Here is a 16,604-nt window from a genome sequence, read left to right on the forward strand (position 1 = left end):
AGCCTTCGCGTTTTATGCCCCCATGGGATTTCTCCCGTAAGCTGGTGTTGATCTTTGAGGGCTCAGCCTTTTCCAGCAGGAAACTTCCTGCTCTTCTCTGGAGATTTCTTGTTTCAGATTGCCCTTTTCCATCACAGACCCTGTTCCTTCAGCAATTCTTTGCTGTTGTTTCTTTACTCTCTTGGATTTAAGTAGGGGATTAGGAGGAATAAACCTGATCTGCTGAAAACTGCAAGTAGATCAGCCCCATGAAGAGGTACTAGGAACTCCATCTCTTCTGTGCTTTTAATTGTGGCTTAAGCTACAGAAAAAGCTTCTGAAGTAACACAGTGTCAGTCCGAAGATGCTGACTGAGGCTGTAACTGCATGGTGTGGTCTGCAGGTCCTGGGATGGTCCCCGGGAGATCATAAAAATACAAGGAAAGTGTCTTTAGGCGTGTCCAGTTTAGGATGCAGGAACCAATATGCTTTTATAGACAGGGTGATACAACAGATGAGGTTTATCTGCTGGACGGTGTCCTGGTTTCCATAATTACTCGCGTAGTTTCTTTTTAAATCAACCAGAGAGGAAGGTTTCAGTATAACTCCTTTAATATTTTAAAGTGTCTAAAAGAGAGGGAGGAAGGGTATGTTTTTAGTCTGAGCATCTGCATTTTCCTGCCTTCCTTTGGAGCAGTGAACTGTTGTGAGAATTTTAATCTCCACTACACTTGCCTCAGTTCTCATGGCTCTTTTCCATTCTGTTTTCTTTCCTACTTTCTTTTTCTTCCTGTCATTCTTAGCTTTCTATTTTTCAGTCTCAGTTTGTGAAGGGTGTGGGTTCAGAAGGGTTTCCTTTGGTTCCCAGTCCCCTGAAAGCATGAGAAATTGCCCATTGAGCCAATTCTCACAGCAAGGTATAAAAATAGGAGTAAAGAAAAGGTTACACAATGCTTGGATTGCAGCAGTTTGTACTAATGAGGAGATTTCAAAGCCATGGTTTGAAAAACATTTTTTAAACCTTATCATTTCCGTTAATTTTTCTCTCCCCAAGCTGTGTTTCAGCTGCAGGAACTAGTGTTACAGATTACTTGAAGAATTGTGCTGAAACGCAGGAGTCAAGTGCTGAACAAGTCACGCAAAGCCAGAGAGAGACCACTAATTAGTTCTCTTTAGTCATAATGAGCGATTTGTTTGAGAAGCGTGTCCTAAGAGTTTCCAACCAGATGCTTTGGTCTCTGCTATTAAGTAAGTGGATGAAAGGGCAGGTGGGGCTGAGATTCCTTGGCCGTTGCACAGAAGGCGGGTGACGCTCGGCCGCGCTCGGGCTCGGTCCCACGGGCGCTGTAGCGGTTCCTGCGTCTCGCAGCGCAGGGTTCTGCGCTGCGCCCCAGGCTGGAAAACCTCTGAGAAGCGGGAAGTCCTCACTAGGACGGTATTCCCGTGCTTTGAAGCTTTCAGAGTTGTTTCTGAGCATTGTCTTTCTCTACTTGCCGAACTAGCTGAAGCGCCACCTGTCCATTGTCTTACTTGTCTGTGTCGACTTAAAAGGCTTATGTTTATATGAAATTTATTCAGCGTTTGGGTTTTGTTTGTTTCTGGTTTCCTTATAATGAGACAGACCTCTTTGGCTTGTTAATTAGCATCAAATTGAAATGCTGAATGGTAGTTTTGATATAATTTCCAAAACAATCCAATAACTTGATTCTGCTGGCAGTGTAATGCTTTCCTAATGAAATGTCGGTATTAAGCCACAGAGACGAGCATTAACCTTGGATTAGAATCAGAAGTGAAAATCAAGCACGCTGTAGTAATTTCGCTCTTGTTTGCAAAATCATTTTGTGAAGAAAAAGATCAACTAAAAGCCGTATTTAATGATCTTCGCACTGATTACATCAAATACTTTTTTACTGTCTGTTTTACTTCCAGCCTTTTTTCTGTTTGTCTAACAGAAACATGGGTTATTTGGACATAATAAAACTTTTTTAAAAACAAACAAACAAATCTCTTTTGCTTCCACAGAGCATCTTGTATGTTTGCAGTGTTATCAACCCAGGCACTGTTGCATAGTAATCGCACATGTGAAGAAGGTTGGCTGTTTTATTTGTGTGTTCAGTCATTGCCAGGGAAGCCACCTAACCAGGGAACCGTTGGCCCTTTCATTAGCAATGGTTGCTTAATGGTTATTGTTGCATCTTTTCAGATGATTCCCACTACCAAGGAGCTCTTGCTCTCATTAGCTGCCCAGAAAAGTCATCCTTGAAACAGCAGAAAGAGGAACCGATGGTCGGCAAAAGGAAATACCTACAGGCGAACAGAGGGCTTTTGTTTCTGTTTTATTTTGGCTATTGGGGTAATATCTGCGGTTACAGTAATCAGGTGGATAACAGCTGGGTCCTGGCTGCCTCAAAGGCACGAGACATCAGAGCAAAGTAGAGACCAGAGTTCATCTTCCTCACGCTGAAATGCCCGGCTCACACGGGCAGCTGTCCCTGCGTTATATTATGTTTTACTATACGGCAGTGTCTGTCTTGGGCTTATACTCAGTTTTCTACTTTTCTGTTGTCTAATTCTGCGTAGGGGCTGTAGGGTGGTTTCTCTGGCTGAACACAAGGGACAGAGTTTTGACAGCAGCAGGCAGCTGCTTGTAGCTGGCGGTCACTCTGCAGCTGTGCGGTAAAACAAGCATGGCCGGGCGGTGTTTGCGTTGTGGAGTCTCCAAGGGCAGGCTCAGTCTGCGCTGCAATCCTGGGACACCTGTGTGTGCTGTTACTGCTGCTCGCCGGCTGCTCCCAGATGTGCTTTGGGAACCAGATCCATCGAGGCTGTGATGCGGAGCTGCCAGCCTGCAGGCAGCCTGTTCTGCTTGAGTAGACTCCGTTTTGTTAAATTTAGAACAACGCGCAGAACACAATGCCAATCTCCCAACTCTCAGTCCTAGCATATTGTAATTTATATTCTTTTGATGTGTTTTCATTTACATTTTGATATTTTTTCTCTAATAGGAGTCTCCACAAGACAGTGCTATCACCCGAGACATCAATCGAACGTTCCCTGCTCATGATTATTTTAAAGATACTGGGGGAGATGGCCAGGACTCCCTGTACAAAATATGCAAGGTATTCTTTAAATTCTTCTTGACCGGTTATCATGACTTGTATTTACCATCACTGTGACCAGCCACTGCTGCTATATATTGCAGTTTGATTTTCATACAGGTTATCCTTTCATTAGAATGGCAACTGATGCACCTCGTGAAAATTTTATGGAACTATGTTCAATGCAGTTTTTTGTTTTCTTTGTTTGTAGCTCAAGACAGATATGCTGTAAACTCCTGTTTCTTTTTTCAGGCCTACTCTGTCTACGATGAAGAGATTGGCTACTGTCAAGGCCAGTCATTTCTTGCTGCTGTGCTGCTTCTACATGTAAGTGGGGGAGTTTTTCCCGTTTGTTTTAAGTTTACGCACAAATGCTGCTCCACTTGTCCAGAACAAACGTTGGTAACTCCTGAACGGGTAGGGTCGCAGGCCACATACCCACTTAAATGTTGGTCAATAATAACATGATTTTAGACAGAGAAAAGTGCATTGTTTTAAAACCTACTGCACTATTCATGATGACTCTTGTCTTCAGTCTCTTTGTTTCACTGTGTTTCCAAATCCAGCCTTTTCCTTTTGAAACTCCGCGCTCGTACTCATGGTCACTGGTAGGCACAGAGTTTGGGTATGAGACAACAGTGTAAATGTTTCTGTTAAAGGGTTTCAAGGTCAGATTTAAGCTTTTTAGAAGACATTTCTATTAGAATCAGCCAGAGATATGGATGGTAATTGCCATGGGTGTTATATACACACAAGTGTATTTATGACATCAATGGGGTCTCAGTGCTGTGATCAATATGCTGCCTGTGTGCCCTATTACATTATAGGTCTTCGTGCCTCTTGGTTTTAGAGGTTAGTGAAGGATACAATGATATTTTATTTTTTTTAAAGATACTGGATTATGCTTTTTTAAACTTAATTGTTGTTGGTAGAAGTGATGTCATCAGAGGAGGTCAGGGCAAATGGAACTGACATGAAAGATTGAAATGCTCTGTGATAAATAGACCTTCCTCCCTCACAGATGCCTGAGGAGCAAGCTTTCAGTGTTCTGGTCAAAATCATGTTTGATTATGGACTCAGGGAACTTTTCAAACAAAACTTTGAAGATTTGCACTGCAAGTTCTATCAGCTGGAGCGCCTCATGCAGGTGGGTGTTTAAACTTGCGCGAACTGAATGGATCAGAGCCCGCAATTCAAAACTACCCGTTTATCTTACACGTGAATAGTGTTCGTGGTGAAGAGCGAGGACTGTCTATATTGGGAGTTTTTTAAGAATAGTATGAATTAACTTTCAGTGCTTATGCTTTTTTTTAAATTATTATTAGGAATACATTCCTGATCTGTATAACCACTTTCTGGACATCAGCCTCGAAGCGCACATGTATGCGTCCCAGTGGTTCCTCACCCTCTTCACTGCAAAATTCCCTCTCTACATGGTCTTCCACATTATTGACTTACTCTTATGTGAGGTGGGTGCTGTAACTGGAAACTTGTACTGCTGGCAACTTCGGGCAGTTTCTTGCTGTCTTGATTCATGTCCTTGTTTCGATCTGTTCTTTTAGAGCGAGGCATGTGATAATTACTTTTATGTAGAAGTGTTATGTTTCTGCAGCGACAAAGAGTTCTTAGCATTTTAAAGATATAAATTAGGAGTCAATATCTATATAAAATATTATAATCTCCTATTTCTTGTAACACTTGAATGTCTGAGATTCTGTACAATGCTCATGGGATGAGAGTTAATTTACAAATTTGTGGGTTCCTCTGTTGTTAATTGTATTATACACAATGCTAACTTTTTTTTTCTGGAATATTATTGCATGGAGGCCACTGTGAATAAAATTGCCCAGCTAACTCTCACGGTGGTAATCTAACAAGCTTGGAGTTATTTCTCCTGGAAACTTGAAGTCTCTTTATACTCACAGCTTTGGAGAGCAACATTCTTTACGTGGAGATTTTGTATGTAATCATGTTTAGAACAGTATCTTGGTACTGTGCGGGTAAGTAGTGTAGTTTGAGTCAGAGCTTGTAATATAAGTGAACAAATCCTGTTTTGTACCGAAGCATCCTTGAGTTACTCAGTGATCTGCTTTTTTTTACTCGCTGGTTAACATTGTGCAACCACTCTTCACAGCATCTGCAGTTGTTACAGCTTTGTCTGCGGTTGCTTTACTGAAGGGTTTCCGCGTTCAGCAATCTCCTGGTCAGGGTTCTCACCCTTTCCCCGTGTCTGCTGCTGCTTTGCTTTCTCCATGTGCCAATGTAACGGAAAGCAACAGATGGCACCGAGAAAATCGGTTCTATTTGTTTAGAAACACATTTTCAATTCATAAATAGTAAATCTGTTCATAATGAAGTTTCAAGCGTTTTTTATCATTTAAAGTAATAGAGAAAGAATAATGTAGTGCGAAGAAGAAAGACAGAATCTGGAAATAAGGCAAGCAACGTGTCTTGGTTCCTAAAGGTGCCCCTAAAGAAGGCGTGTGCTGCTACTGACTAGAGGATCTGGTTGTATTTAATTGGGCAATATAAATAAAACACTATAAATAAACAAGTATTGGCAAAATAGGTGATGTGGGAATCTGTCTTAAAGTGAGTCACTTTCTTTTTCTTTACATGAATTATCCCGATTTTTAACACTAGAACTTAACATATTGATATATATATTTTGCTGCATTTGAATTCAGTGTTTTCAGAAGTTGCTATATGAAAATGATCTTGAGCTAACCAACTAGTCTTGAAAAAAATAAAGTATACAACAGTGCCTTCATCATTTCAGAGTTTCAAATGACTAAGAAGATAGTAAAACCTGTTTTGAAACACTGTTTCGCTACTTATAATGGCTGTCCAGTAAAGATATTTTCCAAATTGTTTGCGAAGTCCTTCTCTGGGCCTTTGATTTAACATAGTATCTGGTTACACTTGTATCCCAGTTCTCCTTTTCACAGAAACCACACAAACAACAAAACCCACTAAATAAATTAATGTCTAGGCTTGTAAATACTGAGAAATTAATTTATTTTGTCATTGTTTTTCTCTCCAGGGAATAAGTGTTATCTTTAATGTTGCACTGGGATTGTTAAAAGTGAGTATCCAACGTTATGTTGTGTTTTCTGCACTACCATGCACAATATAAAAAATTAAGATGCCTGTCACAAAAATATTGTCCTCTTTTTCTCAAACCAGCAGCTTCTGTCCGGCACGTGCTGTTGTCTGGTGCGCCCTGCGCAGCACAGGCCTTTGGGTGCCGGGGAAATAGGAGGTTGCAGAAATAAACACTGTTTGCAGAAGGCTAAAAAGTAGTTATGTTCTTGGAGCTTTACAAAACTCTTGTGGCTTTCTTGTCCCTGGGAATTCAGTAATTGTACAAAATCTGCTTTGCAGTTACTGATTTTTTTCTTTCTTTGTCTCCAGACCACCAAGGATGATTTGTTACTGACTGACTTTGAAGGGGCTTTAAAATTCTTCCGTGTGCAGCTCCCCAAGAGATATCGTTCAGAAGAAAATGCCAAAAAGCTGATGGAATTAGCATGTAATATGAAGGTAAAGATATGGTGATGGCAACTGCAGTCGTATATTTAATGGGTACAATTTCTGTCTCCATATGGAACTGCAACTCTCCTGTCCAAATGCAAATGCTTTGCAGGTGCTTTGCAGTGAAACAGTAAAGCCCCAAGATTCTCAGAGTGATATAAGCCCACCTGGAGAACTCAAAACCAGAAGCAATATTCATTGCTATTAAAAATCAAACTACTTTGAAGAAAAATCTTAAATGGCTAATGGCGCTAATATAAAATAATTGCAGACATCTCTGCAGTTCTTTGATGAAATCTTTCTCCAGTAGTAGCTGCACACAGGGTGTAGTATCTTTCAAAAAGAGGTAGTGGGGAAGTTTCATTTGAAACAGAAACAGAATGTCATGTTTCAGACAGAATGTTGGGTTTTTTTTTAAATTGTGAACGCACCTGATGTTTATGCACTGCAATAGGGAGCTCATTAAAATGCACTGGTGGATTTACAGATCTTCTGGGGAGATGAAAGAAAACCATTTGGCATTTAACATTTCTTACAAGTCAAGCTAGGGAAATAACCTTGAGGTTTATGTATTCCCTGTGTGAGGTTCTGATTTGCCATTTTTTTATGGTGGAGGATGTATTCTGCTTTTTTTAAGTGTGTTTTAAGTGACCTGTTCAAGACTATTTCACTTGTTCTCTAGGTAGCTGACAGCAACAGGTTAATCTGGTGTGATCTTTGTAGTCTAAAGACAGTCTGCTTCCTAGGAAACTAAACAAAGCGCTGGCTGAGTTGTATGTGGCCTGGAGCTGCCACAGTTAGCTGAAGTTTTTAGATAAAGCGAAAAAGCATTGTTTTTCATGAGCAGCCCATGCGGGAGGTTTGCAGTGTTGCCTTCTGGCTTTTCATTTGGTGCTGGCACGTAGTGCAGAGCCACGGCTTGGAGGCCGAGCTCTGGTGCTCCGTCCGGCGTTGGCCGTGCAGATGTTTCCGAACGCGAGTCCTCCGCACGCACCGGCTGTGTCTGCGGGGCTGTTGGGAGGCTGGCAAGCTCATCGAGACCATTGTTTAGTGTGGTCATCACAGCTGCTGGACTTCTCCACAAGTCATTGATTAACTGTTCATACAGTCAGTGTTTAGGAACTACTGATGATAATTAGACTTCTGACTTCTGTAAAAGAAGTGTCACAGTCAAATGTCATTTGGTCCTTACAGGAACCTCCTTTAAACAGAGTAGAGACAGACGAGCTGGAGTTTGGTGTGTGCTGTAGGCTGAGGAGATGCTGTCCCAGAAAGGAATTAATCTCCGTAATTTCTGTTTTCTTAATAGAACTTATTCAGGGAGCTCTGTGTGCTCTGTGAGCTCTCCTTTATTTCTGAACTACTGAGGTAAACAGAGGAGCTTTTTTGCTTGATCGTGGGTTGTTTGGGGTTGTTTTTGTTGTGGGTTTTTTTTTTTTTTAGATTTCAATATCCCACTAAGCTCTATTTCTTAAATATAACTGCATGAAATAAAAGTCCTAGCCTTTGACATTCAGACTTTAGCTATATATAGCAAATATTGCATTACCTCACAACTGAGAGTCAATTGCTTTTATAATCAGTAAATATTGTAACTAAAGCTTTATGTGGGCACTTTGGTGTAAGCCCTTAAAGTGAAATTTAATAAAAAAGTGACAGGAAGTTATTGTTTCCTTTTTATAGTTGTAACGATTGAATTCTAAGATGTAATTTTGATAATTTATTTTGTGTATTTTGAGGAAGCTGTGATTCTTTCTTTACAGTTTCGTGTAGATTAGTTTTTAGTCAAATAGACTGGTGTTTTTCAAAGTATCCTTTTTGCTTAAAGTTCGCTAGGGGAATTCTTTGTAGCATCAGTGCATAGTTACACAACTTCACTAGTATGTTGATGTTCAAGGACTCTTGGTGTAGGAGCAGCACACATAGCAGTGTTCTGCATAGAGTTCAAGCATATCTTCTATGATACTAGTGTACAAATTATGGAATAATCAAGAACACAGCTATTTTGGCTCTCCAATGATTTAACATTAGCCACAGGTAAGACATTGCACGTGCATCTGGTTAAGATTATGTGTAATGAGTGCGTTTGCCTTTCATTTCCCAATAGAAGCTTGTTCCTATTCCCACTCTGTCCAAATTCCCTGCGTGCCCGCTGCGGTGTGGAGGGTTAAAGCAGCAAGGACAAGGGTGTTGCAGGTTCCTGCTGGGGCCGGGGGATGAGACGGCCGGGTCTGGAGAGCCAGCCTGCGCTGCCGGGTCTGCGCGGCGCTGAACTCGGCTGTGTCACAGCTGTGTGATGCCTCGGTGGCAGGGAGTGCTGCACATAATTGCTTCCTTTGACCTAAAATAGGAGTCCTTTGCTGTCAGGAGAAATCTTCGGCTCTGTATCTGGAAGTGCTTTTGAGCAGAAAAGGGCCTGATGTCAGAATAAATCATTTATAGGAAGGGAGAAGTAGCCTGGCTAAGGCACTGTGATTACAGCAGCATTCTGCTGGAAAGGAGGTCAGTGAATGAGCAGCTTGGGACAACACTGGAGTCTTAAAGTCACCCCTCGGTGCTGCAGTCGATGCTACCAGAGCTACTGCTGCCTCCCTGGTGGGACTGCGGTGCTTGGTCTGCCCTGTGTCCCCTTGCAAACCCCAGGACACGCTTCCCTAGGCCCCCCAAGAGTGGGTGACAAGAGCAAATCTTTGCAGGATCACCTCGTTATTGGCATCTAGAGGCGAAACTGGTTTAATGCACTTGGAAAAATGGAAGATGAAAATCCAGTGGTGTGCCTGCCTTCCTTTCCTCTCACGTGATGGATGCCTTGCTTCTCAAGATGTAACCTTTAGATAGCTTGAGATTTGGCGTGTGAAACCCAAGAATTTGGGCGGTCTTTCAGCAGGGTGAGTGCAGTGAAATACCTGAAGATACTCGCTTCATTGTCAGTGAAGGGTTAATACTCTGCGTGTTTGGCTGGAGTGCTTAGTAAGAATAACTTGAGCAGTTGGGATGTGGCTGGAGTGACTCCAATTAAATGGGCTGGTAGCTCCAAAAAACTGTCAGCTGAAGTACAGGAGATGTTTCTGTGCAGCTCTCACTAGAGGGAGCTGAGCTACCAGTTTTCTACAGTTCATTTCTAGTAAGGTGGTAGTGATAAAACCAGAGAAACTAAACATGGTTTCCATTTAGGCCTGTAAAATTAGTTTAACATGTTTATTAGACAAGACTTTTTTAGAGGAAAACATAGACATAGCTTTTTAATTTGCATGGTTTACTGAAATGATAATAAAGGTTCAGCAGCAACTTGTAATGCTAGCGATTTAATTTAGATGGCTACTAACTTGCATGTGAAATGCTCGTAGTGGTCTTGGCATGATCCGCGTTGCAGAACCACTGTAGCATCTGGCACAGGTGACACCAGGAAAGATGCCAATCGGGATCTGTTACAGGTTCTTTGTGTGCTCCATCCCTGTAGGACTCGAACACTGCGCAAACTAGTGAATTCCATTTCTCTCCCTTCTCACAGAAGGGAAACTGGGACCCTGAGAGAGTCACATTCCTCATGGTGTGTGTGTGTCAGAGCTGAGGACAGAATTTGGAGCAGACATGCCTCGGGGTTGCTGCTGCTTGCCGAGACCCCTCGGCAGCGCTGGGACTGGGCTGTTTCCTGCCAGGCTTGAGTGACACTGGCAGAAATGTCAGCTGAGCCTGCACTTGCCCTTTCAGCATTTGCAGTCTCATGTAAACCAAACACTTCTGCATGGTGATAAATGTTACAGCTGGAGAAACCTCAGCATCATGCTAGTTCAAAAATAAAACACGTCCTGTGGGTTTCGAGGCAGGCGGTGACACTGAGCCACTGTGGTATGTGGAGCATCAAATAGCTGTACAGCACCAAGGAAAACTCAGGTAGGATGCTCCTGTGGATGCCTTTCAAAAACTTCCCCGTGTTCTACAAAAGGATAAGAGGAAGGGATGCTTCTGGCATTGTATAGCGGGAAATGGAATTTTTGACCACGTCTAATGGTTTGATACTCAAAACTGAATGAAGATAATAGCTGTGTTTTGTAGAAGGCAGGAGCTGCCTAAAGCTTGTACCATAACCCTTTGTGAATTGTGTTCTTTTATTGATGTTCTGGGCAGGAACTAATGGGCTGCTTTAATTTAGATTAGCCAGAAGAAGCTGAAGAAATATGAAAAGGAATATCATACCATGAGAGAGCAGCAAGCTCAACAGGAGGATCCTATAGAAAGATGTGAGGTAATGCTTCCCTGCTCCAGTCTGATGTAACACACGGTACCTGCAGGAAATTCCTGCTTTGACTCCTTTTTCTTTGCGGTGTTTTCTTTGTTTTGTGCCCAAATTGCACACAACAGGGGAATCTGCTATTATACATGAACATGAAGTGAATCTCTCTAGATTGGCAATGTTAATCAGTTTATCAGTTGTTTTGGGCCCACCTTCACAATTTAAAAAGAAATAGTATGAATTTATATTTGGGCTTATACAACTGTTTCACTAGAGCCCATTTTAGCACATGTGTAATGTACTGCTTGCACCAAAAGCCATGAGCAGGAAGAACATGCCTAATTGTTTATAACTCTGCCTTCCACTTATTATAATCCCACCTCACTCCTCTCCCTGATTTCAGATGATGTATGTTATGGTAAGTATATAATTTTATAAATATTTCATTTATCAAATAAATAGAGTATAGGAATAAATTTTATATGTAAAGTTATGTATATGTATCACAATAACACACATACATAAACTTACATATTTTAAGCTGAAGAGTTTTATGTAAGCTTTCTTTAATATCTGTCTGTGTGCTGGGAGTTGTACCAGGAGGGAGAAAACAGAGTGGTTTCCCAGGATCCTCCTCTTTTACCTGTTTCCAGCATGCAAATTCTATCTTCAGCCAAGAAAATCAGTACTTGTAGGAACCTCCTGGCAAGGTGTTGATGGCAGAATGACACCCCTACTATTGCAGTCTTCAAAAACATTTCTGTAGCTCAACAAGGAATAGCTGAGCAGAGTTATTTATATGTGGTTTCTTCTCAAGGCTAATATTTTATTTACTTTATATGTACAATTTGGCTGGCTAGTTTTGTCCTCATTCAATTTCATGAAGGTAGAGTTAAGATATAAGGTGCGCATTTGTGCTTGGGCACAGTAAGCATTGTGTTTTATAGAAAAACAGCTGGGAAAACCTTTCTTCTTGATGTATTTTGTTTCCCGCAGCGTGAGAACCGGCGCCTACAAGAAGCAAACATGAGGCTTGAGCAAGAAAATGATGATCTCGCACACGAACTGGTGACCAGCAAGATTGCTCTGCGAAAAGATTTAGACAATGTAAGACATGTCTTGATGCTGTCTAGTGGAGACAGGGTACTTAGGGCTAATTCCTCATTCCTCCTTTCACTGGAGATGAGACACACAAAGTAGTTTTTCTTTGGGTGGGACAGGATTCTGCAGGCTGATGACACATAGGCCTGTGTCAGCAGTCCACGGGAAACACAGCTGGTGACCGAAATATTCTGAAAAGCATCTGGAGTAATTTGAGGGAGAGGAGAGGTTCTGAGCCTGTACTTCAGCAGTTGCTTTCTTCTCTATATTAAAGTCTAGCAGCAGCTAAGTCAAGCCTTTGAATCGTCACAGAGATGATGACATGGATGCTGTACTCTGTTTTCCTTTAGCTGGTATTCTTATGAATAAGATTTCACAGCAGACAGGGTTTTGCAAAGTGCCTAATAAACCTGAAAGTCTGAGTCTGTCTGGCTCTCAGTGGAATCAGATTCTCAGATACCTTATGCAGCTCTGAAAATGTTTTTGTGGTTTCCATTTGGCTTGTTGAAATCTGCCCCTGTGAACTCATCATCCTGGGTTGTTTCCCATATCAGGAGGGCTCTCAGGAGGAAACTTTGGGTTGTCTTTGTGTTATAGTATTATTTTTTTAAGCTTACTGTCCCATTCCCTTCTTTACATATTCATGTTTGGGAGATTTAATTAGGATATGCCTTTTATTTTACAGGGCATGCAGAGACAGAAAGATACCTGCATTTCTAGTGCTGGTGGTAGGCTAGAACGCGTTTAGTCTGTCTGCTTGGGGAGATAAGGGGCAGAGTTCAAGTGCTTGTGTTTTACCATTCTTGTTCTGTACCAAGATAAGTGCATTTCTGAAATCTCAAAGGAAAATGACTTTTGAAAATCATACAGTGCAGGATTTGACAGGCTTCAAAATGTTTCAGCTTCTCTGCTTCAGAGAATTCAAGGTTTCCCACGGTCTCCTGGAAACCTGCTGTTGGAAAAACATTCATAGTAAATGTTGATGCTAATGGGTGAATGTTGCTCTTAATGAGGTTGGGTTTGACTTTCAGGTTTATTACATCAACTGCTCTTTAGTGTTAAAACCTGTGAATCATAAGAGTATGTTCTAGAAGCAGGTTTTTCACAGAGCATTGGTGTGTTCACTTCTGTTACCTTGGCCTTTTCACTTCATTAAAGACAGCTCGCAGAGGCTCTGCCGACTGCCCGGCACCCGCACTCGGGTGGACTCCGGCAAAAACGTACTGAAGAAGCTTTTTGTGTCAGCTCTGAACTGTTGTTTGTGGCTGCTTGAGCCTATGAGACACAGTTGTGCTCTTACATTGATTTGTTTTAATGGAGAGCTGAGAGAGGAAAAAAATTAAGCAAAATCTTTGAGGTACCTCATTGGACATACAATAGTCGTGCCTTCAAAGATGGTAAATGAGGTTGGCAGCGTTTGGGTTATCCCCAGGAGGAGACAGGTAGGTTTGATCCTACTTTAGGACCCTGATTAATTCTTCTAATTGGATCCTGAAATGATAAGTTTCATTCTACTAGCCAAATGTCCTGAAAGAAAAGTACCAAAGGACATTGTTTAACACACCTTTTCTCGTACCTTCACGGCATCTCTGAAATCTTGCAGCCCAAAAGATCAAAGCAAAGCATTTGGAAATACAAGAATTTCCTTAATATCCTTTGCACTAGACCAGAAAATAGGCTTCATTTTTCTACTGTTGTTGGACTCTCACATCCCAGTTTTCTTTAACTTTAAAACAGCTTAAAAACCATGTATAATGAAAAGATGTTCTCTTTGCCTTTGCCATCTGTTTTAAAGGATCAGCGGGACTTTAAGGGACTAAAATTCACTTTTTGATTTTCTTCCTTTGAAGGGAATTGGTACAGCTCCTTTCTGGAGATTTTATATATCAGTTGAGTTATTGATCTATTTTTATGTAGAATTCACACACTTATTGGGAAGTACTGCATTACTGTGTATAAGACAGGAAAAGGTGTCTTGTCTTTGCAGAGAGAGTTTTCAGTAGTTTATAAAGAGCCGAAGATTTTTCAGTGATACATCTTGATCCAAAAACTGCAGTAAAAAAGGATTGCATAGCTTCTGGTGAGACATCTCTTTCTTCAAAGGGGACAGGGAGAGGGCTCTGACTCAATGTTTGCTCTGGCAGCTGTCTTTTCTTGCAATATTTTCTGGGTGACATAATGAAGATGGTATCACATCCACTGGTAGGTGTCATAGAATTCTGGGGATTTTTAACATGTTCTAGAGGTGTTTTTCATTAATTGTGTTTTCATTGCAAGGTTGAATGTTTGCAAATTAAACGTAGGCCTAAGCTGGTTATAGTCATTTATCCATCTTGCACATTGCGATGTTGTCTTCAAAATGTACTGGTCAACTTCCAGCCTGGATGAGAAAACAAAACTTATTTCTGTTACTGGATTTCTTTGGAGGGATCTCTGCTGCAGTTCTGCTAAAACTAATCACTGAATTCAAGGAGTTTTGGAGCGCCGAAGTGTAGTGGTAATTTTTAGAGAAATAGTTTTCAGGATAAAGTTTTATTATTAATAACAATGAACAGACTCTTTTTACTAAGGATGAAAAGACCGCAGGCTTGGCTGTGTCCTGGCAGCATCGGCACAGCAAGGAAGCCTCTGTTCAGTGCTGTGCTCTGTGCTTTGTGTTTCAGGCAGAGGAAAAGGCAGATGCTCTGAATAAGGAGCTGCTAATGACCAAACAGAAGCTGATTGATGCAGAAGAAGAAAAGAGGCGCCTAGAAGAAGAATCCGCTCAGGTTAGAGGCATTTCTGTCATTTTCACGTTCTGTGCAGTGCAGAAATTTAAAAAAAAAAAAAGTGACAAGTGTGGGAAGGGCTTAATGTTCTAAGTCATGTTTGTCCCTCTTATGTAGTGTAAAGCACGTCAGCAAAGAAGAATTCTTTGCTTTCCTGCCAGGTGCTTCATAGGGAATTTCTAACTTTAAATCACGAAGGCACAGGCTGTGCCAGAGACTGCTGCACAGAGAGGCGGTACAGGACTTTGGCTGTCAGCACTTGTTTTTAATACTTGCTTCTGTTAGGTAGTCAGGTTTTTTTTCTTTGGTGTGGCCACCGAAGTCCAGGTTTGCCTTGTCCACGTGGATTTGAGCTGGACTGTTGTTCCCTGGGGTAGAGTAGAGCAGTGAGGTTAAGGAGGAGGAGGAAATACCACCTGCTGATTTTTCACACAGTACAAATAAATAAACTTTCTTTTTGTTCTGCAGCTCAAGGAAATGTGTCGTAGGGAACTAGATAAGGCGGAGTCAGAGATCAAAAAGAACAGTTCTATTATTGGTGACTACAAACAGGTAAGTACAACTTAATGATGATGTGGTTTGCTATCAAACTGCAAGACTTTCTCAGGTATTTCAGGAGATTTCTGGAAATAAATGTAATCTGCACCACGTGTTTGAGGAGACATTGTAGCTATTTTAAATGGGAAGTTTGGGGTTGGTTTTGCATTTTCTTTTGCCGAGATCCTGAGGCTTGGTGGTCAGTTCTGGTTGCCCCGATGTAGGTATTTGTGGTCCTCAGTCACCACAGCCGTAGTTACAGCCTGACGCTGTTCAAACGGCTCTAGTGTATCAAAGGTTCACCTCGTTCTCTCCCAGCTTCCATTCCTCGAACAAATGGTAACTGCACTTCAGAAATAAAAAAGATGCCTTTTTCCTTTCAAAGATTTTGCTTTGGAATTTAAACTCCTGATCATAAGATATCAAGGGAGCAAATTCATGTATCTTTTTAGTGGGCCAATAACCTTCAAAACATTCTTAAGTCTGCATCACCCAGATCTCGAGGAATGAACTGTTTTTTTTCCTACTGTGGCTGTCTTGCCTTAATTCGTTTATCCCAAAGGCAACAAAAAGAGCCATGCTATTCCTAACCTTTTCTGGCTCCTTTAGTAAGGCCAAACTGCTAATAAATTATGTTGAAACTGCACCTTTTCCTCTGGGCATAGAAGAATATGTAGAGAATGAGAATATGTACAGTGAGACAATGCAGCAGCCCAATTTTCTGGCTTTCTAAGAGCCCTCAGACTATCCATGTTAATATTCCTGTAGCATTTATTCATGCTTTAGCATTCATTTGGGAGGAAATTTGCATTTATAAATGGTCTGGTAACATAATTTTGCTTGTCAGATTTGTTCCCAGCTGAGTGAGCGACTGGAAAAGCAACAAACAGCAAATAAAGCTGAAATTGAGAAAATACGGGTAAGAGACCGGATAGATCCACAGTCTACAATGTTTTAATATCTTAGCAAAATAAGACTAGAAGGAACATGTATATTTCCTTACTGAAATGGTGGCTGAAGGAGAGTTCATTAGTGACTTACAGTTTCAGAAAGAAGAATGTATGTCAGCTCTCCCATGCTATATTGGTCAGATACTAATCTTGATGCTGGGCAATAACAACTGTTAAATTTTGAGGGGTTTTGTTTTCCGGAGGAGATTTCTCTGACTGTCTCTTACCATAAAGGAACATGTAGGCAGTACAGAGTCCATTATTGTAGCAATACAGTTTTACATCAGTGTTTTCCAGAGCCTGTAAATCTGGGGCTGGCAGGAGTTGCTGCTTGGCTGTGCTTCCCCAAAAGTTCCTGAGTTTGCAAGTCATTAGTGGCCCCTCTCATGTTGTGCTGCTCTTC

General features: G+C 41.3%; 1 protein-coding gene across 3 annotated transcripts in view; it reads left to right on the top strand.

Moving 5' to 3' along the window:
* RABGAP1 (RAB GTPase activating protein 1) overlaps positions 1-16,604 on the top strand; it is a 63,052-nt gene that overhangs the window by 43,665 nt on the left and 2,783 nt on the right. For all 3 annotated transcript variants that reach the window (XM_065648365.1, XM_065648368.1, XM_065648366.1), the window contains 11 exons: positions 2,985-3,098; positions 3,330-3,404; positions 4,099-4,224; positions 4,403-4,546; positions 6,121-6,162; positions 6,492-6,620; positions 10,765-10,857; positions 11,842-11,952; positions 14,610-14,714; positions 15,183-15,266; positions 16,099-16,170. In XM_065648365.1, coding sequence (XP_065504437.1) covers positions 2,985-3,098; positions 3,330-3,404; positions 4,099-4,224; positions 4,403-4,546; positions 6,121-6,162; positions 6,492-6,620; positions 10,765-10,857; positions 11,842-11,952; positions 14,610-14,714; positions 15,183-15,266; positions 16,099-16,170 — 1,095 coding nt within the window. The remainder of the gene's footprint in view (positions 1-2,984; positions 3,099-3,329; positions 3,405-4,098; positions 4,225-4,402; positions 4,547-6,120; positions 6,163-6,491; positions 6,621-10,764; positions 10,858-11,841; positions 11,953-14,609; positions 14,715-15,182; positions 15,267-16,098; positions 16,171-16,604) is intronic.

This window comes from Caloenas nicobarica, chromosome 19 (genome assembly GCF_036013445.1).
Source record: "Caloenas nicobarica isolate bCalNic1 chromosome 19, bCalNic1.hap1, whole genome shotgun sequence".
Lineage (NCBI taxonomy): Eukaryota > Metazoa > Chordata > Aves > Columbiformes > Columbidae > Caloenas > Caloenas nicobarica.